A 21,702-nucleotide genomic window follows, 5' to 3' on the forward strand; every position below is an offset into this window, starting at 1 on the left:
ACAGAGAGAGGAGGGAGAGTGAGGGGAGGGCGAGAGAGGAGAGGGTAAGAGAGAGGGTAGGGAGAGTGAGAGAGGAGGGAAAGTGAGAGGGGAGGGCGCGAGCAAGGGAGGAGCGAGAGAGGGGAGGGACAGTGAGATGGGAAGGAGAGTGAGAGGGGAGGGAGAGAGAGTAAGGGGAGGGAGAGTAAGGGGGAGGGAGATTGAGAGGGGAGGGAGAGTGAGAGGGGAGGGCGAGAGCAAGGGGAGGGCGAGAGAGGGGAGGGACAGTGAGAGGGGAAGGAGAGTGAGAGGGGAGGGAGAGTGAGTGGAGTGGAGGGCGAGAGAGAGGGAGTGAGAGTGAGTGGGGAAGGAGAATGAGAGTGGAGGCAGAGAGAGGGGAGGGTGGGAGAGGGGAGGGTTGGAATGGGAAGGGCAAGAGATGGGAGGGGGAGAGAAGGGAGGGCGAGAGAGAGAGAGGTGAGCGAGAGAGGGGGTTGAAAGAGAGGGGAGGGTGAGAGAGAGGGTAGGGAGAGTGAGAGGGGAGGGAGAGAGGGGAGGGATGGAGACGGGAGGGAGAGAGAGGGTGGAAGAGTGAGGGGAGAGCGAGAGAGGGGAGGGAGTGCGAGAGGGGAGGGCAAGAGCGATGGGAGGGAGAGTGAGAGGGGAGGGAGAATGAGAGGGGAGGGCGAGTGACACGGGAGGGATAGTGAGAGGGGAGAGTGAGAGAAGGGAGGGAGGGAGACGGGAGGGAGAGAGAGAGGAGGGAGAGTGAGAGGGAAGGGAGAGTGAGAGGGGAGGGCCAGAGCGAGGGGAGGGTGAGAGAGGGGAGGGCGCGAGAGAGAGAGGTGAGCGAGAGAGGCGGTGAAAGAGAGGGGAGGGTGAGAGAGAGGGAGGGAGAGTGATAGGGAGGGAGAGTGTAGAGGAGGGAGAGAGAGAGAGGGATTGAGACGGAGGAGAGAGGTGAGGGCCAGAGAGGGGAGGGTGGTAGAGCGGATGGCGAGAGTGGGAAGGCGAGAGAGGGGAGGGAGAGTGATGGGGAGGGATAGTGAGGGGGAGAGAGAGTGAGAGGGGAGGGATAGTAAGAGGGAAGAGTGCGAGAAGGGAGGGAGGGAGACAGGAGGGAGAGAGAGGGGAGGGAGAGTGAGAGGGAGGGAGAGAGGGGAGGGATGGAGACGGGAGGGAGAGAGAGTGGGAGGGAGAGTGAGAGGGGAGGGCAAGAGACGGGACGGAGTGCGAGAGGGGAGGGCAAGAGCGAGGGGAGGGAGAGTGAGAGGGGAGGGAGAATGAGAGGGGAGGGCGAGTGACAGGGGAGGGATAGTGAGAGGGGAGAATGAAAGAAGGGAGGGAGGGAGACGGGAGGGAGAGAGAGAGGAGGGAGAGTGAGAGGGGGAGGGAGAGTGAGAGGGGAGGGCCAGAGCGAGGGGAGGGTGAGAGAGGGGAGGGCGAGAGAGAGGGGAGGGTGAGAGAGAGGGGAGGGTGGGAGTGGGGAGGGCGAGAGATGGGAGGGTAAGAGAGATGGGAGGGAGAGAGAGGGGGAGGGTTAGAGAGGGGGATGGAGAGTGTGAGAAGGGAGGGCGTGAGAGGGGCGGGCGAGAGAGATGGGAGTGAATAGAGAGGGGAGGGCGAAAGAGGGCAGGGAGAGAGAGAGGGGAGGTAGAATGAGAGTGGAGGGAGAGTGACAGGGGAGGGAGAGTGATTGGAGGGCGAGAGAGAGGGGAAGGCGAGAGAGAGGGGAGGGCGAGAGAGAGAGGGGAGGGTGAGAGAGAGGGGAGGGTGAAAGAGAGAGGCGAGAGGGTGAGCGAAAGGGGAGGGTGAAAGAGAGAGGGGAGAGTGAGAGTGCGGAGGATGAGAGAGGGGAGGGCGAGACAGAGGGGTGAACGAGAGAGGGGGTGAGAGAGAGGGGAGGGCGAGAGAGAGATGGGAGTGCAAGAGAGAGGGGAGGGCAAGAGAGAGCGACAGGGAGAGAGAGAGGGGAGGGCGAGAGAAGGCGACAGGGAGAGAGATGAGAGAGAAAAGGGTGCAAGAGCGTGATTGAGAGGGTATGAGAGATCGAATGAGGGAGAGAGTTTATGAGAGAGATGGGGGAGCAAGGGGGAAGACTGAGAGAGAGGGAGGGGATAATTGAGTGACAGAGACAAGAGACAGAGAGACAGAGAGAGGTGGGGTGGGAGAGAGAGGGGTGTAGAGAGAGACAGAGAGAGGGGAGTAGAGAGAGAGAGGGAGGGGGATAGAGAGAGGGGAGAGAGGTGACAGATACGAGAGAGAGTGTCTGACAGAGAGAGAGAAAGAGAGACAGTGAGCGAGCAAGAGAGATGGTTGAGAGAGAGAGAGAGAGAGAAGGGGCGGGATAGAGAGAGAGAGAGAGAGAGAGGACTGCAGAGAAAGAGAGGTGGGAGAGTGAGAGAGAGAGGCTGTGAGAGAGAGAGAGAGTGAGAGAAGGGAGAGCAAGATAGAGAGACGGGCCAAGTGAGAGGTAAAGAGTTGAGAGAGGGGCGAAAGAGAGAGAGGTCGCAAGAGATGGAGGGAAGGCCGAGAGAGACAAAGACAGACCGAGACAGAGGGGTGAGAGATGAAGAGAGGGTGCGAGAGCGATGAGGCAAGAACGAACGGGGGAGAGAGGTGGCGAGAGAGAAAGAGAGAGGCAAGAGAGAGAAGCAAGAGAGAGGGACGAGAGAGAGCGAAACTGATGGGAGAAAGACAAGAGCGAGACAGATTGAGAGAGGAGAGCGAGGCGGGTGATAGAGGGAGGGATAGAGAGAGAGAGGGAGAGAGTGACTGAGAGTGGGGTGAGACAAGGGTAAGAAAGAGTGAAAAAGAGAGAGAGAGAGAAAACGAGACAGAGAGGGAGAGAGGTGAGAGTGAGAGAGCAAGAGAAAGGACAGAGCAAGGGTGGGAGAGAGGGAGAGTGTATATGGAAGAGAGGGTGAGGGAGAGAGGGAGAGAATGAGTGAGAGAGAGCAAGAGGTGCGACAGAGAGAGAAAGGGGAGAGAGAGGAGTGAGAGAGAGAGAGAAAGAGGAGAGAGGGGGAGAGAGAGGGACAGAAACTGCGAGGGGGAATAGAGAGAGGGATAGAGAGAGAGCACAAGTGAGCGAGGGAGACCAAGCGAGTGAAAGAGAGACGGGGAGAGCGAGAGAGAGGAGGACAGAGAGAGAGAGATGGGGACAAGCGAGAGACAGAGTAATGAGAGAGAGGGGTGCAAGAGAGAGAGGAGCTGAGGGGGGAGGATTGAGAGAGAGAGAGAGAGAGACGGAGAGAGAGAGCAACAGACAGACAGAGAGAGAGAGAAAGAGCAAGAGTGAGAGAGAAGAGTTGAAAGAGGGAGGGAGGGCAGAGAGAGGGAGACAGAGAGACAGACAGACAGACAGACAGAGCACAAGCAATAGAGAGAGAGCACGAGTGAGAGAGCGAGCAAGAGAGAGAGTGAGATGAGACAGAGAGGGAGGCAAGAGAGAGGGAGAGAAGGAGGGAGAGAGAGAGCGTGAGAGCGTAAGGGAGGGTGAGAGGGTGAGAAAGCGCGAGCGAGAGGAAGAGAGCGAGAGGAAGAGTGAGAGAGAGAGAGGGGGCAAAGAGAGGGATAGAGATAGAGTGGGAGAGAGAGAGAGGAAGAACAAGAGAGAGAGGATGCGAGACAGACAGTGTGAGAGAGATAGACGGGGCGAGAGAGAGATAGAGGGATGAGAGAGAGGGAGAGAGGGGCAAAAGACAGAGACAGAGGCAGCAAGAGAGGGAGGGAGAGCTGAGAGTGCAAGAGAGTCCGGGAGACAAAGAGACAAAGTGAGAGAGAAAGAGGGGCGGTGGGGGGGGGGGCGGGAGGGTGATGGAGAGGGGGAGGGAGAAGGAAGGGGGCAAGCGAGATGGCAGAGAGAGTGGGGGAGAGAGAGGGGGAGAGAGAGGGGAGAGAGAGGGGAAAGAAAGAGGGGGAGAGAGGGTAGAGAGAGTGGGGGAGAGAGGGGGAGAGAGAGGGTGAGGGAGAGGGGAGAGAACGGGTGTAGAGTGGGAGTGAGATTTTGGGGAGAGGGTGGGGGAGAGACAAGGAGAGAGAGGGGGGAGAGAGAGGGGAGGAGAAGGGGAGAGAGAAGGGGAGAGAGGGGTGAAAGAGAGGGGGAGAGAGAGACGGGGAGAGGGAAGGGGAGAGAGAGGGGAGAGAAAGGGTGTAGAGAGGAAGTGAGAGTTTGTGGAGAGAGTGGGGGAGCGACAGGGAGAGAGTGGGAGAGAGAGAGGGGAAGAGAGAGATAGGCGTGAGAGAGCGAGGGTGAGAAAGAGAGAGAGTGAGTGAGAAAGAGAGCGTGGGTCAGAGAGAGGAGGGTGAGAGAGGGGTTGGGGTTGAGAGGGGTGTGAGAGAGAAGGGGTGAGAGACAGAGGGGGTGGGACAGAGAGAGAGAGAGACAGTGTGGTGAGAGAGTGACATGGGGGACAGAGAGGGTGAGAGAGAGAGAAAGAGAAGGTAAGAGAGAGAGGGGTGAGAAAGAGGGAGAGTGAGTGAAACAGAGAGAGTTTAAGTGAGACAGAAAGAGCGTGAGTGAGAAAGAGAGAGCTGGTGAGACAGAGGAGTTTGAGAGAGAGGGGGGTGGGGGTGAGACGGGGATGAGAGATAATGGGTGATTGAGAGAGTGAAAGTGGGGAGGGGGAATAGGGAGAGTGGAGTGAGAAGGAGAGGGTGTGAGAGAGAGTGGGGTGAGCGAGAGGGGTGAGCGAGAGGGGTGAGAGGGGGACGAGTTAGAGAGAGAGCGTGGGGTAAGAGAGAAAGGGTGTGAGAGGCGATGAGAGAGAGGGGTGAGAGTGAGGGCGTGAGAGACTGAGGGTGTGAGAGTGAGGGGCTGAGAGAGTGAGGGGGTTTGAGAGAAGGGGTGGTGAGAGAGAGAGAGGCAGTGAGAGAGAGGGAGTGTGAGAGAGAGGGGTGTGAGAGTGAAGGGTGAGAGAGAGGTTGAGAGAGAGAGGGGGTGAGAGAGAGAGAGGTGGGTTGAGAGAGAGGGGGGGTGGGGGTGAGAGAGAGAGGGATGAGAGAGAGAGGGTTGAGAGAGAGGGGTGGGAGAGAGAGCGGTGAGAGAGAAGAAGGGGTGAGAGAGTGACAGGGTGGAAGAGAGGGGTGGTGGGAGAGAGGGAATGAGAGAGAGAGAGCTGGGTGAGAGGTCGGTGAGAGGGAGAGGTGGGAGTGAGTGACAGCGAGGAGGTGGGAGAGAGAGGGGGAGAGAGAGGGAGGGTGAGAGAGAGATGGATGTGAGAGAGAGCGAGGGGTTGAGAGAGAAGGGAAGAGACTGAGGGGGTGAGAGAGTGAGGGGATGAGAGATTGGGGGGGTTGAGAGAGCAGGTGTTGAGAGAGATGGGTGTGAGAGAGAGAGGGTTGACAGAGAGGGGTTGAGAGAGAAAGAGAGGGGTAAGAGAGAGTGTGTGAGAGAGAGTGATGAGAGAGAGGGGGGTTGAGAGAGAAAGAGAGGGGTGAGAGAGAGAGGGGAAGAGAGAGAGGGATTGGTGAGGGGGTGAGAGAGTGAGGGGATGAGAGAGTGAGGGGGGTTGAGCGAGAGGGTGGGGGGTGAGAGAGAGGGGGGTGAGAGAGAGCGGGGTCGAGAGGGAGGGGTTGAGAGAGAGAAGGGGGTGAGAGAGAGTGAGGGGTTGAGAGAGTGGTGTGAGAGAGGGGGCCGAGAAAGGAGGGGAGAGAGGAGGGGAGAGAGCGGGAGAGGGGGCGGAGGGAGAGGGGGCAGGATTGGGGGCAGAGAGAGGGCGCAGAGATGGGGGAGAGAGATGGGGAAGAGAGAGGGGGAGAGAAGGGTGAGAGAGAGGGGGAGAGAGAGGGGGAGAGAGGGGGAGAGAGATGGGGAGAAGAGGAGGAGAGAATGGAGGAGATGGGGAGAGGGAGAGAGAGGGGGAGAGAGGGGGGTGAGAGAGAGTTGTTGAGAGAGAGGGTGTGAGAGAGAGGAAGTCAGAAAGAGCGGGTGAGAAACAGGGGTGTGAGAGAGAGAAGGGGTGTGAGAGAGAAGGGGTGTGAGACAGAGGGAGTGGGAGAGAGAGGGAGATGTCGGCTAAGAGAGAGAGAGAGTGGGGTGAGAGAGTGAGATGGGAGTGATAGAGAGAGGGTGTGAAAAACAGGGGGAGAGAGGGTGTAGAGAGTGGGGTCAAGAGAGGGGTAGAGAGAGGGGAGAGAGAGAAGGGAGAGAGTGTGGGAGAGAGAGGGGGTGAGAGAGAGGGGGTGAGAGAGAGTGGGTGAGAAAGAGAGAGAATGTGAAAAAGAGAGAGTGGGAGAGAGAGAGGTGTTGAGAGAGAAGGGTGGGTGAGGGGGTGAAAGAGAGAGAGTGAGAGAAAAAGAGAGAGAGTGTTGAGAAAGAGAGAGTGTGAGTGAGAAAGAGAGAGCAGGTGAGAGAGAGGGGGTGAGAGAGGGGTGTGGGGTGAGAGGGGGTGAGAGACAGAGGGGGTTGGACAGAGAGAGAGAAACTGTGGTGAGAGAGAGAGGGTGAGAGAGTGAGATGGGAGTTAGAGGGGATGTGAGATAGGGCTAAGAGAGAGAGGGAGTGAGAGACAGGGAGTGTGAGAGAGCGGGGTGAGAGAGCGAGGGGTGAGAGAGAGAGAGGGATGAGAGAGAGAGAGGATTGAGTGAGAGGGAGGTGGGAGAAAGTGGGGTGTGAGAGAGAGAGGGGTGAGAGGGTGAGAAGGTGGAAGGGAGGGGGTGTGAGATAGAAGGGGGTGTGAGAGAGAGAGGGGGTGAGAGACAGTGGGTGTGAGAGAGACGGGGATGTGAAAGAGAGTGAAGGAGATGGGGAGAGAGGGGGTGAGAGAGAGGGGGAGAGAGGGGTAGGGAGAGGGGGAGAGAGCGGGGTGAGAGAGAGTTGGTGAGAGAGATTTGTTGAGAGAGAGGGTTGTGAGAAAGGGGGTGAGAAACAGGGGTGTGGGAGAGAGAAGGGGTGTGAGAGATAAGGGGTGTGAGACAGAGGGGGTGGGAGAGAGAGAGAGATGACGGTTAAGTGAGAGAGAGTGGGGTGAGAGAGTGGGGGTGTGAGACACAGGGGGAGAGAGGGAGTAAAGTGGGGTGCAAGAGAGGGAGGGGAGGGAGAGAGAGGAGTTGAGAGAGAGGGGGTGAGAAAGAGGGGGTGAGAAAGAGAGAGTGAATGAAAAAGAGAGAGAGTGTAAGTGAGAAAGAGAGAGCGTGAATGAGAAAGAGAGAGGCGGTGAGAGAGAGGGGGTGAGAGAGGGGGGTGGGGTGAGCGGGGTATGAGAGAGAAGGGGTGTGAAACAGAGGGAGTGGGACTGAGAGAGAGAGAGACTGTGGTGAGAGAGAGAGGTGAGAGAGTGAGATGGGAGTGACGGGGGTGTGAGAGAGGGCTAAGAGAGAGAGGGAGTGAGAGAGATGGAGTGTGAGAGATAGAGGTGAAAGAGCGAGGAATGAGAGAGAGGGGTTGAGAGAGGTGTTGAGAGAGGGGGGTGAGAGAGAGGGAGCGAGAAGGAGAGAGAAGGGAAGAGAAAGAGGCAGAGAGATGGTGGGAGAGAGGGAGGGGGTGAGAGACCGAGGATGTGGAAGAGTGTGTGTGAGAGAGAGGGTGATGTGAAAGAGATTGGGGTGGGGGAGAGAGGGGTGATGGAGAGAGAAGGGAGAGAGAAAGAGGGGGTGAGAGAGAGATGGATGTGAGAGAGAGGGGGGTGAGAGAGAGAGGGGTGAGAGAGAGTGGTTGAGAGAGAGGGGTTGAGAGAGAGAAGGGGTGTGAGAGAGAGAAGGAAGGTGAGAGAGGGGGAGTGAGAGAGACGGGGGTGAGAGAGAGAGGGGTGAGAGAGAGTTGACGAGAGAGAGGGTTTGAATTCGAGGGGGGAGAGAGGATGAGAGAGAGAGGGGTTGAGAAAGATGGGTTGAAACAGAGAGGAGGTGAGGGGGAGGACTAAGAGAGAGAGAGACGGAGAGAGAGCGACAGACAGAGAGAGATATAGAGCAAGAGTGAGAGAGAAGAGGTGTGAGAGGTAGGGTGGCCTGAGAGAGATGGAGAGAAAGAGACAGACAGAAAGAGCATGAGCAACAGAGAGAGAGAGCGAGCACGAGCGAGAGAGAGTGAGCGAGAGAGCGTGAGATAAGAGAGAGAGGAAGGCAAGAGGAAGGGAGAGAGGCAGGGAGAGAGAGAGAGCGTGAGAAGAGGGTGAGAGAGTGAGAGAGAGAGAGCACAAGGAAGAGAGCGAGTGGAAGAGTGAGAGAGAGAGGATGCGCGAGAGAGAGAGGGGGTGAGAGAGTGGTGCGAGAGAGGCAGGCGAGAGAGGAGGGGAGAGAGGGGGCGATGGAGCGGGAGGGAGAGGGGCGGGATTGGGGCAGAGAGACGGCACAGAGAGGGGGGAGACAGATAGGGAAGAGAGAGGGGGAAAGGAGGGGGAGAGTGGGGGAGTGAGATGGGGAGGAGAGGGGGAGAGAGTGAAGGAGATGGGGGAGAGAGGGAGTATGAGAGAGCCGAAGAGCGAGAGGGTGAGAGAGGGGGGTGAGAAACAGGGGTGTGAGTGAGAGAAGGGGTGTAAGAGAGAATGCGTGAGAGACAGAGGGGGTGGGAGAGAGAGACGATGGCTGAGAGAGAGAGAGTGGGGTGAGAGAGTGAGAGTGGGGTGTGAGAGAGGGGGTGTGAGAGACAGGGGGAGAGGGGGGTAAAGAGTGGTGGGCAAGAGAGAGGGTAGAGAGAGGGGAGAGAGAGGGGAGGGAAAGAGTGGGAGAGAGAAAGGAGTTGAGAGAGCGGGGGTGAGAGAGAGAGGGGGTGAGAAAGAGAGAGCGGGTGAGAGGGGGTGAGAGAGGGGAGTTGGGTGAGAGGGGGGTGAGAGAGAAGGGGTGAGAGACAGAGGGGTTGGGACAGAGAGAGAGACTGTGGTGAGAGAGAGAGTGAGATGGGAGTGAGAGGGGGTGTAAGAGAGGGCTACGAGAGAGAGAGTAAGAGAGAGGGAGTGTAAGAGAGAGGGGTGAGAGACGGAGGGGTGATAGAGAGTGGTTGGGAGAGAAGGTTGAAAGAGAGAAGGGGTGAGAGAGAGAAGGAGGGTGAGAGAGAGGGGAGTGAGAGAGAGGGGGGTGAGAGAGAGAGACGGTGGAAGAGAGGGGGTGTGGGATAGAAAGGGGGGAGAGAGCTGGGTGAGAGGGTAGTGAGAGGGAGAGGTGGGAGTGAGTGACAGAGAAGGGGTGCGAGAGAGAGGGGTGATAGAGAGAGGGGATGAGAGAGGGAGCGAGAAGGAGAGAAAGGGGATGAGAAAGAGGCAGAGAGTTGGTGGGAGAGAGGGAGGGTCTGAGAGAGCGAGGGTGTGTGAGAGTATGTGTGAGAGTGTGTGTGAGAGAGGGGATGTGAAAGAGATTAGGGTGGGAGAGAGAGGGGTGACGGAGAGAGAGAGGAGAGACAGAGGGTGTGAGAGAGGGATGGATGTGAGAGAGAGAGACAGGGGTTGAGAGGGGGTGGTGAGAGAGAAAGGGGTGTGAGAGAGAGAGGGAGTGAGAGAGGGGTGAGAGAAAGAGGTGTTGAGAAAGAAAGAGGGGTGAGAGAGAGAGGGGAAGTGAGAGAGGGGGTGAGCAAGAGGGGCAAGAGGGAGGAGGAGTTAGAGAGAGAGAGCACGCGGTACCAGAGAAAGGGTGTGAGAGAGGGAGAGAAGGGTGAGCGGGTGTGAGAGAGAAGTGGGGTGAGAGAGGGATGAGAGAGAGGGGATGAAAGAGTGACGGGTTGAGAGAGAGAAGGTGGTGTGAGAGAGAAGGGGGATGAGAGAGAGAGGGGAGTGAGAGATAGGGTGAGAGAGAGGGGTTAGAGAGAGCGGTTGAGAGAGAGAGAGGGGTTGTGAGAGAGGGGTTGAGAGAGAGATGGGGAAAGAGGGTGTGTGAGAGAGAGGGGTTAGAGAGAGAGGGGAGAGAGAAGGGTTGAAAAAGATGGGCTGAAAGAGAGAGGAGGTGAGGGGGAGGACAGTGAGAGGGAGAGAGAGAGAGCGACAGACAGAGAGAGAGAGATAGAGCAAGACTGAGAGAGAAGAGGTGAGAGTGGTAGGTTGGACTGAGAGAGAGAGAGTGAGACAGACAGAGAGAGCATGAGCGACAGAGAGAGAGAGAGCACGAGCGAGAGTGAGCGCGAATGAGACAGACCATGAGATGAGAGCGAGAGGGTGACAAGAGAGAGTGAAAGAGGCAGGGAGAGAGAGAGAGAGCGTGAGAAGAGGGTGAGAGAGTGAGAGAGACTGCAAGAGGAAGAGAGAGAGTGGAAGAGTTACAGAGAGAGGATGCGAGAGAGAGGGGTGTAAGAGAGAGGTGCGAGAGAGGGGGCTGAGAGAGGAGGGGAGAGAGGAGGGGAGACAGGGGGCGAGGGAGGGTGAGTGGGTGGGATTGGGGGCAGAGAGACAGCACAGAGAGGGAGGAGAGAGGGGGCAGAGAGGGGGGAGAGAAAGGTGAGAGTGAACTGGAGAGAGAGGAGGAGAGAGACGAGGGAGAGAGAGGGGGAGAGAGAGAGGGGGAGAGAGGGTTTGAGCGAGAGGTGTTGAGGGAGAGGGGGTGAGAGAGAGGAAGTGAGGGAGAGGGGTGAGGAAGAGAGGTGTGAGAGAGAGAGAAGGGGTGTGAGACAGAGGGGGTGGGAGAGAGAGAGACGTGGGGTGAGAAAGAGAGTGAGTTGAGAGAGTGAGAGTGGGGTGAGAGAGTGAGATGGGAGTCAGAGAGGGGGGTTTGAGAGACAGGGAGGAGAGGGGGTAGAGATTGGGGACAAGAGAGGGGATAGAGAGAGGGGAGAGAGAGAGGGCAGGAGAGAGGGGAGAGAGAAGGGAGAGAGGGGAGAGAGAGAGGGGGTTTGAGAGAGAGGGGGTGAGAGAGAGGGCGTGAGAAAGAGAGAGAGTGAGTGAAAAAGAGAGAGAGTGTAAGTGAGAAATAGCGAGCATGAGTGAGAAAGAGAGCGGGTGAGAGAGAGGGGGTGAGACAGAGGGGGGGATGAGAGGGGGTTGAGAGAGGAGGGGTGCGAGACAAGGGGGGGACAAAGAGAGAGAGACTGTGGTGAGAGAGAGGGGATGTGAGAGAAGGCTAAGAGAGAGAGGGAGTGAGAGAGAGGGGTTGAGAGAGTGGGGTGAGAGAGCGAGGGGGATTGAGAGAGAGGGTTGGTGGTGGGAGCGAGAGGGGTGAGGGAGAGAAAGGGTTTAGAGAGAGGGAGGTGGGAGAGAGAGGGGGTGAGAGAGAGAGCTGGCTGAGAGGGCAGTGTGATGGAGAGGTGGGAGTGAGTGACAGAGAGGGGGTGGGAGAGAGAGAGGGGTGAGTGAGGGAGGGGGTAAGAGAGAGGGAGCGAGAAGGAGAGAGAGGGGATGAGAAAGAGACAGAGAGATGGTGGGAGAGAGGGAGGGGGTGAGAGAGCGAGGGTGTGTGAGAGTGTGTGTGAGAGAGTGGGTGATGTGAAAGAGATTGGGGTGGGAGAGAGAGGGGTGATGGAGAGAGAGGGGAGAGAGAGGCGGGTGAGAGAGAGATGGACGTGAGAGAGAGAGGGATTGAGAGAGAGGGGGTGAGAGACTGAGGGGGAGACAGAGTGAGGGGATGAGAGATTGAGGGGTGTTGAGAGAGGGGGTGGTGAGGGGAGTGTGAGAGAGAGAGGGAGTGGGAGAAAGAGGGGTGAAAGAGAGGGGTTGATAGAGAAAGAGAGGGGTGAGAGAGAGACGGGTGAGAGAGAGGGTGTGAGAGAGAGTGGTGAGAGAGAGGGGTTGAGAGAGACAGAGAGGGGTGAGAGAGAGAGGGAAAGAGAGAGCGGGGTTAGCCATGGGGGTGAGGGGGGAGGAGTTAGAGAGAGAGAGCGGGTTAAGAGAGAAAGAGTGTGAGAGAGAGAGGAGTGGTGAAAGACGGTGAGAGAGTGAGGGTTTGAGAGCAAGAAGGGGGTCAGAGAGAGAGAAGGGGGAGAGAAGGAGGGTTAAGTGAGAGGGGTGAGAGAGAACGGTTGAGAGAGAGAGGGGTTGAGAGAGAGAGACGGGGGAAAGAGGAGGTGTGTGTGAGAGAGAGAGGGTTAGAGAGAGGGTGAGAGAGAGGGGTTGAGAAAGATGAGTTGAGAGAGAGGAGGTGAGGGGGAGGACTGAGAGAGAGAAAGACGGAGAGAGAGACCGACAGACAGAGAGAGAGATAGAGCAAGAGTGAGAGAGAAGAGGTGAGAGAGGTAGTGTGGACTGAGAGAGAGAGAGAGTGAGACAGACAGAGAGAGCATGAGCGACAGAGAGAGAGAGAGCACGAGGGACAGAGAGCGAGCGAGAGAGACCGTGGGATAAGAGAGAGGGAGGCAAGAGAGAGGGAGAGAGGCAGGGAGAGAGAGAGCGTGAGAAGAGGGTGAGAGAGTGAGAGAGAAAGAGCAAGAGGAAGAGAGCGAGCGGAAGAGTGAGAGAGAGAGGACGCGAGAGAGAGAGAGAGGGGGGTGAGAGAGTGGTGCAAGAGAGGGGGCGAGAGAGGAGGGGAGAGCGGAGTGGAGAGAGGGGGCGAGGGAGGGGGAAAAGGGCAGGATTGGGGGCAGAGAGATGGTGCAGAGAGAGGGGGCAGAAGGGTGAGAGAGAAGGGGAGAGAGAGGGGGTAGAGAGAGGAGGGAGAGAGAGGGGGAGAGCGGGGAGAGAGAGGGGTAGAGAGAGGAGGGAGAGAGGGGGGTGTGAGATAGATGAAGTGCGAGAGAGGCGGTGAGAAAGCGGGATGTGAGAGAGAGAAGGGGTTTGAAACAGAGGGGCAGGGGGAGAGAGAGAGAGGGATGAGAGTGACAGTGGGTTGAGAGAGTGAGATGGGAGTAGAGAGCGGGGGTGTGAGAGACAGGGGAGAGAGGGGGTAGAGAGTGGGGGCAAGAGAGGGGGTAGAGAGAGGGGAGAGAGAGAGGGGGAGAGTGTAGGGGGTAGTGTAATTTTTAAACGGTTAGCTGCCTTTTAGTCTTTTCTACCTCATAGTAAACACAAGCAGACACTCGAAACTGTTGCCGGACCTCCCCCACGTTTATATGAATGAAACAGTTGTAACAGCTTTCCTCGATAGTTGAGAGGCCGCCCTTAACCACAGTTGTACAACATCATCCATATAAGGGAAGAATGGGAAGCTCAAACACTGATTGGCCAAGTGAATGATAAAAGAATCGCAGGCACCAGAACCCAAAAAAGGAAAACAGTGCGGAATCCGAGCACTCGTTGGTCAAGGCAGCAGTAGTAAACCCAGCCCACATATACATGTATATAATGTGTGGAGATTACTATGCTTGTGTGTGTGTACCTTTGGGAACAGCACCCGACTTTGCAAAGTTGAATGAAAAGTTTTGGACTGACTCCTCCGTGTCTTTGTTCCTGGGAAGGGAAATGAAAAGTGCCGTAGATGGGGCTGGATAGCTACCTATCTCGCACAATTGGGGGCTCGTCCGGGATGAAAGAATTATTGCCGGGGGGGGCAGTCTCTTCGGCTCACGGATCAAGCCTGATTACAACAAAGACGCGTCTAGTATATATTTATACTTCTCACTGATCGGCTTGGTCCGTTGGCCGTCGGCCAAGGGACGATGTGACCCGGCTCATTTAAAAATAATTTTGAATCCTGGAAAAGGAACACACGGACGAGTGCTGGGACGACCGGTTAGTGACTATACACGGGGGTACACACATTTAAAAAGGCCAGACAACTCCGTGCACGGATCAAGGTAAGAGATTCTTTTGTTCTTCCTTGTTGGCCGCGTGGTTTTGACGGTCATCTGTGAAAACGCTTTGGGCGTTTAAGACCAGGACTGAAGATAAACCACGGGAAATTGTGGTTTTGACGGTCATCTGTGAAAACGCTTTGGGCGTTTAAGACCAGGACTGAAGATAAACCACGGGAAATTGTGGTTTTGACGGTCATCTGTGAAAACGCTTTGGGCGTTTAAGACCAGGACCGAAGATAAACCATGGGAAATCAGACTTCTAGATTTACTAAGGAAAAGTCAGGGAAGACTGCAAATGGGAAAGAAATACCCCCCGATAGTCCATTAGGTCGGAAGTTAAGTCTATGGACGGACAGTAGTAGAACGAAGGACTTAAAGAAAGAGACCATGATAAAATATTGTTGTTTTATATGGTCCAAAGAACCTATCCGCGCCCCCTCGGTAGTTTGGCCCGAGTATGGGTCTGATGAAGACTGGGTGTGTCAAATCCTAAATGTATATGTTAACAGAAAACAACCGTTTGACCCAGAGGAGAGCAAATATGCCGCCGCCTGGTTGGCGGGAGACGGCGAGAGTCCCACGCGTCTCTATCCTCTGACTCCCCAAACAGACCCGAGGAAGCCCCAGAAGTCTTGGGACATCCTCACCGACGGTTTGCCACCGTCTTCCCCGCCCCCGTATATACCACCCGCGCACGACCAGGCGTCCAGCGCGGACCTCCCTCCTGCGATGGATAATTCCGAGTCCCAGCAGGCTACGACCAGTGAGGAAGGGACTGCTGGGGGGTGTACAGGAGGGGGCACAGAACTCACCCCAGGCACTAGGAAATCAGTCCGACTCGAGATGCGGAGAGGTCGAGAAGAGGGATTGAGAGCTGGGAGGAGTGATAATATTGAACAGCTGAACCCCTTACGAGAGGTGCCGTTTGGGAACGAACGGACCGGGTTTGTAGTACAACCTTTAAATTCTGGGGATATCCGGCAACTCCGTAATGAACGACCCCGTCTACTGGACGACCCCGTCAGTGTGGGAATACAACTGGACCAATTTCTGGGGCCCAGTATATACACATAGGATGAACTGCAGGCCATGATGAGAATACTATTTAATTACGATGAAATTGTTATGATCCGGAATAGTGCAATGGCCATTTGGGATAGGGAGCATCAGGATGGCCCTCAGCGTGGAGAGCAGAAGTACCCCTTAGAGGACCCCCGGTGGGATCATAACGACGCGGGGGGACGGGCCAATATGACAGACCTCAGAAGCCTTAAAATCAGGGGAATCCAAACCTGCGTGCCCAAACAGCGGAATTTAGCAAAAGCATTTGAAGTTGGACAGAAAAAGGATGAATCCCCGAGTGAGTTTTTAGACCGTTTGCGGGAGTCCATGCGAAAGTATTCAGGTTTAGACCCTGATGGGGAAATAGGCAAGAGCATGCTTAAGGTGCACTTTGTGACTAAGTCATGGCCTGACATTCAGAAGAAATTACAGAAAGTGGAGGATTGGGCTGAAAAGGATGTTGCAGAATTATTACGGGAAGCACAGAAGGTGTACGTTCAGAGGGATGTAATAAGGGAGAAACATAAGACAAAAATGATGGTGGCAGCCGTACGGGAAGCTTGTAAGTCCACCGGAATGGGGGAGGGAGGTTATGGGGTGGAAAGAGGAACGTTGAAGAAAAGTTGGAGAGGGAGAGAAGCGAGACGGGGCAGAAGTGAGAGAGGAGGATCTTATGGAATTGAGCGCCCTCAGAAGGCTGGATGTTACCATTGCGGGAAACTGGGACACTTCAAAAGGGATTGTCCCGAGTTTAAAAGGGAAAGAGAAGGGATGTATGAAATGGAGTGTGAACAAATGGATTAGGGAAGTCAGGGGAGGATCGGAACACGGGCCTACCAAGAACCCCTGGTAAATTTACGGGTGGGCCCATTTAGACAAGATGTTACCTTCTTAGTTGACACAGGCGCTGGCAGGTCCTCAATTCCCCTCCATCCGAGGGGGGTTGGCTTCCAAGCTAAAACATTAAACATTTCAGGAGTTAAGGGTGGGGTTTTTAGTGCGAGAATACTCGAACCACAACCCTTGCGGCTGGAGGAGGAGGAACTCCAGGTTGAACTCCTTCACCTCCCCCATCTTCCCTATGGGTTGTTGGGACGGGATTTGATAGTCCGTTTCGGATTGCGAATAGAAGTGGGAGAAGAGGAAGAATTAGCCGTTACCATGTCATACCTTAGTGAGTCCCGATTGACAGAGATAGACCCTAGGGTTTGGGTCGCCAAAGGGAACCGGGGGGGACTCGCAATTCGACCTGTGGAGGTAAAATTAAAGCCCCAGAGCCCCGACGTCAGAGTGCGCCAATACCCCATCTCTTGGGAAGGGAGGCAGGGCCTGAAGACAGTTATGGAAGACCTAATAAAAGATGGATTGGTAGAGCCCTGTATGTCACGATACAATTCTCCCATCCTGCCGGTCCGGAAGTCGGATGGGAGCTACCGAATGGTCCAAGACCTAAGGGAGGTAAATAAAATTGTCCAAGTACGGCACCCTGTGGTACCGAACCCATACACTATTCTGGGGCGAATCCCCCCGGACCACGGCTGGTTTAGTGTTATAGACTTAAAGGATGCCTTCTGGGCGTGTCCCCTGGACAAGGACAGTAGGGATCTTTTTGCTTTTGAATGGGAGGATCCTGATACTGGCAGAAAACAACAGTACAGGTGGACCGTACTCCCCCAAGGATTCACTGAGTCCCCGACTCTGTTCGGGCAGATTCTGGAACAATTATTGGAGGGACTAACCTTGTCCCCGGCCCTTAAGCTTATACAATACGTGGACGATCTCCTTTTATCCGGACCGGCGGAGGAGGACGTCCTACTTGGGACTAATGCCCTGTTAAATTACCTAGCTGAGAAGGGGTTAAGAGTGAGTCAGAAGAAGCTCCAATATGTCGAGAAAGAGGTTAAGTACCTGGGACACTTGATAAGCCAGGGACAGAAACGAATAAGTCCGGAAAGAGTGCGGGCAATAATCGAACTAGGCCTCCCAACGACCAAGAGGGAGTTGCGGAAGTTCTTGGGACTCTTTAGGCTATTGTCGGTTACGGATAGACGACTATGCCCCCCTTACTAAAGACTTGTACCTAAAACTCATTGAGGAGGCACCCAACAGAATAAAATAGGAGTAGGAGGAGAAAAAGTTAATTGAAATCCTAAAAGGAAAATTGATGGCCGCACCTGTTTTAAGCTTGCCGGATTTTAGTAAGACATTTCGCCTCTTTGTGAACTCCTGAGAGGGAACCGCTCTTGGAGTGTTGACCCAGGACTGGGGGGGTAAAAGGAAGCCCGCGGCTTTCCTATCAAAAATTCTGGATCCAGTCTCCCGAGGGTGGCCGGAGTGTGTCCAAGCGGTGGCAGCCACGGCAAAGCTGGTAGAGGAAAGCAGGAAGTTGACTTTTGGGGCCCCCTTGACAGTCACTACTCCCCACCAGGTTCGAACTATCCTGAATCAGAAGGCCGGGAGGTGGCTGACTGACTCGAGAATTCTGAAATATGAAGCCATATTGTTAGACCGAGAAGACCTCCGAATAGAAGTCGGGGGCTGCCAGAACCCGGCGGACTTTCTTTGGAAAGGGGAAGGGGAGGAGGAACTGGAACACTGCTGTTCAGACATAATAGAGTCCCAGAGTAAAGTGAGGGAAGATCTGAGGGATACCCCCTTACATGCAGGAAGGCGGTGGTACATTGATGGGTCCTCTCGAGTGATAGATGGGAAGAGACACAACAGTTATGCAGTCATTAGTGAGACTGGTTGGGAATTAGTGGAAAGTGGACGGCTACCGAATGCCTGGTCGGCACAAACGTGCGAATTGTACGCCTTGCACCGGGCTCTGAGGAATTTAAAGGGAATAGCCGGGACAATCTACACTGACTCTAAGTATGCCTTTGGGGTAGTACACACCTTTGGGAAGATCTGGAAAGAAAGGGGAATGATAAATAGTAGAGGAAAGGAGTTGGTCCACGAGGAACTAGTAGCCATGATCTTGGAGGATTTGTTGCTGCCACAAGAGATTGCAGTAGTACATGTGAAAGGACACCAGAAAGACGATAAAATAGAGACCCTGGGGAATCAATTGGCAGATGAACAGGCAAAATTGGCTGGGATGGGGAAGGAAGTAATAAACTGCCTGGTAAGGATTCCACAGATATCCGAAATTACCGAAGTGCCCACGTTTACTGACAAAGAAGAAACTCTTCTCGCGTCTCTGGGGGGTACAAAGGATAGGGAAGGCAAGTGGACCTTACCCGATGGCTGCCAGCTACTAAATCGACCGTTGACGCGGGACATTATTGCCCGTTTACACCAAGGGGGTCACTGGGGCGCCCAGGCACTGTGTGATGCCTTCCTGCGCTGATATGCTCACCCTGGTCTGTACACGGTAGCCAAGCAGGTCACAGGAGATTGTATAACATGTCGAAAGATTAACAAAAGGGGGCTGCGGCAGCATGCAAGACAAGGGGGTAGGAGTCCGGCCTATAGGCCGTTTGAGTATGTTCAGGTAGATTACACGGAGCTCCCCCCCATAGGTCGCCTGAAATATCTATTAGTAGTGGTAGATCACCTGACAGGATGGGTGGAAGCTTTCCCCACTACCACGGCAACGGGCAACTCAGGTTAGCAAGATTCTACTCGAGCAAATCATCCCACGATTTGGGCTACCCCGCGCTATTGACTCTGACCAGGGGAGCCACTTCACCTCGACCGTCCTCCAGAATGTAGTGCAAGCAATGGGGATTGACTGGGATTTGCACACCCCCTGGCATCCCTCCTCCTCGGGCAAGGTCGAAAGAATGAACCAGACCATCAAAAAGCAGCTAACCAAGCTCACTAGTGAAATCGGCCTGCCTTGGACCAAATGCCTACCCCTTGCCCTGTTGCAAATTCGCACCCAGCCAAGGCGGGATTTGGGCGTCTCCCCTTTCGAAATGTTATTTGGCCTCCCGTTCCATGGGCCGAAGGGGGAACCTCCTGTATTTGAGTCTCGGGATATGTTTGTGCAAAAATATGTGGTGGCTCTGGGGTCTGCTCTATCTCGTTTACGCCAACAGGGACTTTTGGCACAGACGCCGCCCCTCGAGTTTGCGGTGCACACCGTCAAGCCGGGTCAGTGGGTCCTGATTAAAAGCTGGAAGCAACGTACCCTCGAACCAACTTGGGACGGTCCCTTCCTGGTACTTTTGACGACCGAAACGGCTGTCCGTACGGCCGAAAAGGGCTGGACACATTACACTCGAGTCAAGGGACCAGTGCCACAACCGACGGAGGACGAACGAATCTCTCTGACAAAGGCATCTAAGGAACAGAGACCCTGAGAACGAACTAATCGGACTTTGGCGAGTCTAAAGGAACTGTGCCCTCGGGCTACGGGTGTCGCGACAAAATGCGGTCAATCGTATTGTTAACTTGCTATGCCATTATCCTTGGGCTGGGTCTTTGTGTGCGTGTTACCCAATTTGGCCTCTGGTTAAAACAAGCAGAGGACCGTCAGTGGTTCACCATCTCCGTGCTTGCCAACCAATCAACACAGACACTTAGCTTAGACCTATGTGAGTTGGTGCCCTGTAGGACTAAAAGTCAACTGAATCAAACTAAGCAGAATCTAGAGAGAGAAAGGGGATTCCAGGGTCAGACGTTAGTATTACAATTGCATGGTAGGGAAGGCCTAAGTAGGCCTCCAGCCCCCGGGGTCCAGGCTATGGTGTCAGTTGTCCGTGATCCCATCACCCCTGGACGGGATTGTGGGCAGAATCAGTGCAATCCGCTTTATCTGACCATAAAGAACTTGGAAAAGAACGAGGCGAGCCTTAATAGAACAATACTGGGTATTAGAGTTGGGGGCCAGGCAGGATGGGGGGGGATGCAGCTGTGCTGCACGTATATCACGGTCATTGAAGCTGAGTCTGGGGGCTCATCCACCACTGGTAAGCAGGAAAAGATTAGAATAATTGAGACAACGGATTTGGAAAAGACCTTTGAAATAGAAACGGGATACGGGGAGGCGAATGCCTGGATGGAATGGGTCAAATATACTGTGAGGAGCATAAAAAAGAGTGATTGCTACGCATGCACGAGTGCCCGCCCTAACCCTCAGGTGGTCCCATTCCCGCTGGGATGGGAGAAACACCCACGAGCCATGGACTGCATGATAAGGCTGTACCAGGACCGAGAGGCCTGGAACGACCCCACTTGTCGACCCTTGAGTTTGAAGTTTCCCCCCGTCAGGTCTGAGGGGGCGCCCCGCCCGCCATCATTCTCAGGGGTAACGGGTACGCACCAGGCCTGCGTCTCTCGGACGGGACTACAGTGGGACGACGATGTGGGGACATTTGACAAGTGCAGCGGATCAATCCGGCTGGTCAATGAAACTACCGGGGGCGGGAATTACTCCCACATTCATGTACCTAGGGCAGACCTCTGGTGGTACTGTGGTGGGAGGGTTCTGCGACCGACTCTGCCCCAAAAATGGACGGGCACTTGTGCGATCGTTCAATTGGCCATCCCATTCACCCTGGTATTCGAAAAACAAGAGCAACCCCGTTCTAGTGGAAGAACTGAGAGAGCTTTGGAGACCTCTTTTGATGATAACATATATTTAGATGCCATAGGGGTCCCCAGGGGTGTTCCTGACGAATACAAGGCTAGGAACCAGATAGCGGCGGGTTTTGAGTCGTCACTGTTTTGGTGGGTGACTATCAATAAGAACGTGGATTGGATTAATTATATTTACTACAATCAGCAGAGGTTCATTAATTATACCCGGGATGCAGTGAAAGGAATAGCAGAACAACTGGACGCCACTAGTAGGATGGCGTAGGAAAATAGGTTGGCCTTAGACATGATGTTGGCAGAGAAGGGGGGTGTTTGTGTCATGATAGGCACTCAGTGCTGCACTTTCATCCCCAACAACACAGCCCCTGATGGGTCCATCACCCGCGCCCTGGATGGACTCACCACATTGGCGGACGAACTGGCCGAAAACTCGGGCATCGACTCTGGCCTCACGGACTGGTTGGAAGCTTGGTTCGGTAAATGGACGGGGGTGGTCGTTCCCTTTCTTGTCTCATGTATAGTGGTGGCAGGGGTACTCACTGCCCTTGGGTGTTGCGTTATTCCCTGTGTCCGGGGATTAACTCAACGACTGATCGAAACCGCCCTTACTAAGAAAGATGTTCCCTATGGGCAGGTTGAACGAATAAATCTCGAGATGGAACAACGTGAATCCCTCTTGGGCGGGGGTAGTATTAGAGAAGGGCAGTTTGATGAACAAGCTCGGGAGTTATTAAATGCCCTGGAGAAGAAACTTACGGTTGAAAAATTACAGGCCGTAAGAAAAGACACGGGGGATTTGTAGGGGGTAGTGTAATTTTTAAACGGTTAGCTGCCTTTTAGTCTTTTCTACCTCATAGTAAACACAAGCAGACACTCGAAACTGTTGCCGGACCTCCCCCACGTTTATATGAATGAAACAGTTGTAACAGCTTTCCTCGATAGTTGAGAGGCCGCCCTTAACCACAGTTGTACAACATCATCCATATAAGGGAAGAATGGGAAGCTCAAACACTGATTGGCCAAGTGAATGATAAAAGAATCGCAGGCACCAGAACCCAAAAAAGGAAAACAGTGCGGAATCCGAGCACTCGTTGGTCAAGGCAGCAGTAGTAAACCCAGCCCACATATACATGTATATAATGTGTGGAGATTACTATGCTTGTGTGTGTGTACCTTTGGGAACAGCACCCGACTTTGCAAAGTTGAATGAAAAGTTTTGGACTGACTCCTCCGTGTCTTTGTTCCTGGGAAGGGAAATGAAAAGTGCCGTAGATGGGGCTGGATAGCTACCTATCTCGCACAAGAGAGAGACGTGTTGAGAGAGGGGGTGAGATAGAAGGAAGTGCGAGAGAGGCGGTAAGAAAGCGGGGTGTGTGAGAGAGAAGGAGTTTGAGACAGAGGGGAAGGGGGAGAGAGAGAGAGGGGTGAGAGTGACAGTGGGGTGAGAGAGTGAGATGGGAGTGAGAGAGAGTGGGTGTGAGAGACAGGGAAGAGAGGGGGTAGAGAGTGGGGGCAAGAGAGGGGGTAGA

The 21,702-nt window shown here is 54.8% G+C and overlaps 1 protein-coding gene across 2 annotated transcripts; it reads left to right on the forward strand.

The window, feature by feature from the left end:
* Positions 1–12,829: 12,829 nt before the first annotated feature.
* On the forward strand, positions 12,830–21,475 carry LOC140484535 (uncharacterized). 2 transcript variants are annotated; one of them, XM_072582907.1, is made up of 2 exons: positions 12,830–13,564; positions 18,673–21,475. In XM_072582907.1, exon 2 carries the CDS (start codon positions 19,005–19,007, stop codon positions 20,436–20,438), a length of 1,434 nt encoding a protein of 477 aa, XP_072439008.1. In that variant the 5' UTR covers positions 12,830–13,564; positions 18,673–19,004; the 3' UTR covers positions 20,439–21,475. The 2 variants fall into 2 exon arrangements, with proteins under 2 accessions (XP_072439008.1, XP_072439009.1); XM_072582908.1 differs by lacking the exon at positions 12,830–13,564 and adding an exon at positions 14,844–14,924.
* The last annotated feature ends 227 nt before the right edge of the window (positions 21,476–21,702 follow it).

This window comes from Chiloscyllium punctatum, chromosome 13 (genome assembly GCF_047496795.1).
Source record: "Chiloscyllium punctatum isolate Juve2018m chromosome 13, sChiPun1.3, whole genome shotgun sequence".
Classification (NCBI taxonomy): domain Eukaryota; kingdom Metazoa; phylum Chordata; class Chondrichthyes; order Orectolobiformes; family Hemiscylliidae; genus Chiloscyllium; species Chiloscyllium punctatum.

Coding starts and splice junctions, on each gene's coding strand:
- LOC140484535 (XM_072582907.1), top strand. CDS start 19,005: ATGCGGTCAATCGTATTGTTAACTTGCTATGCCATTATCCTTGGGCTG.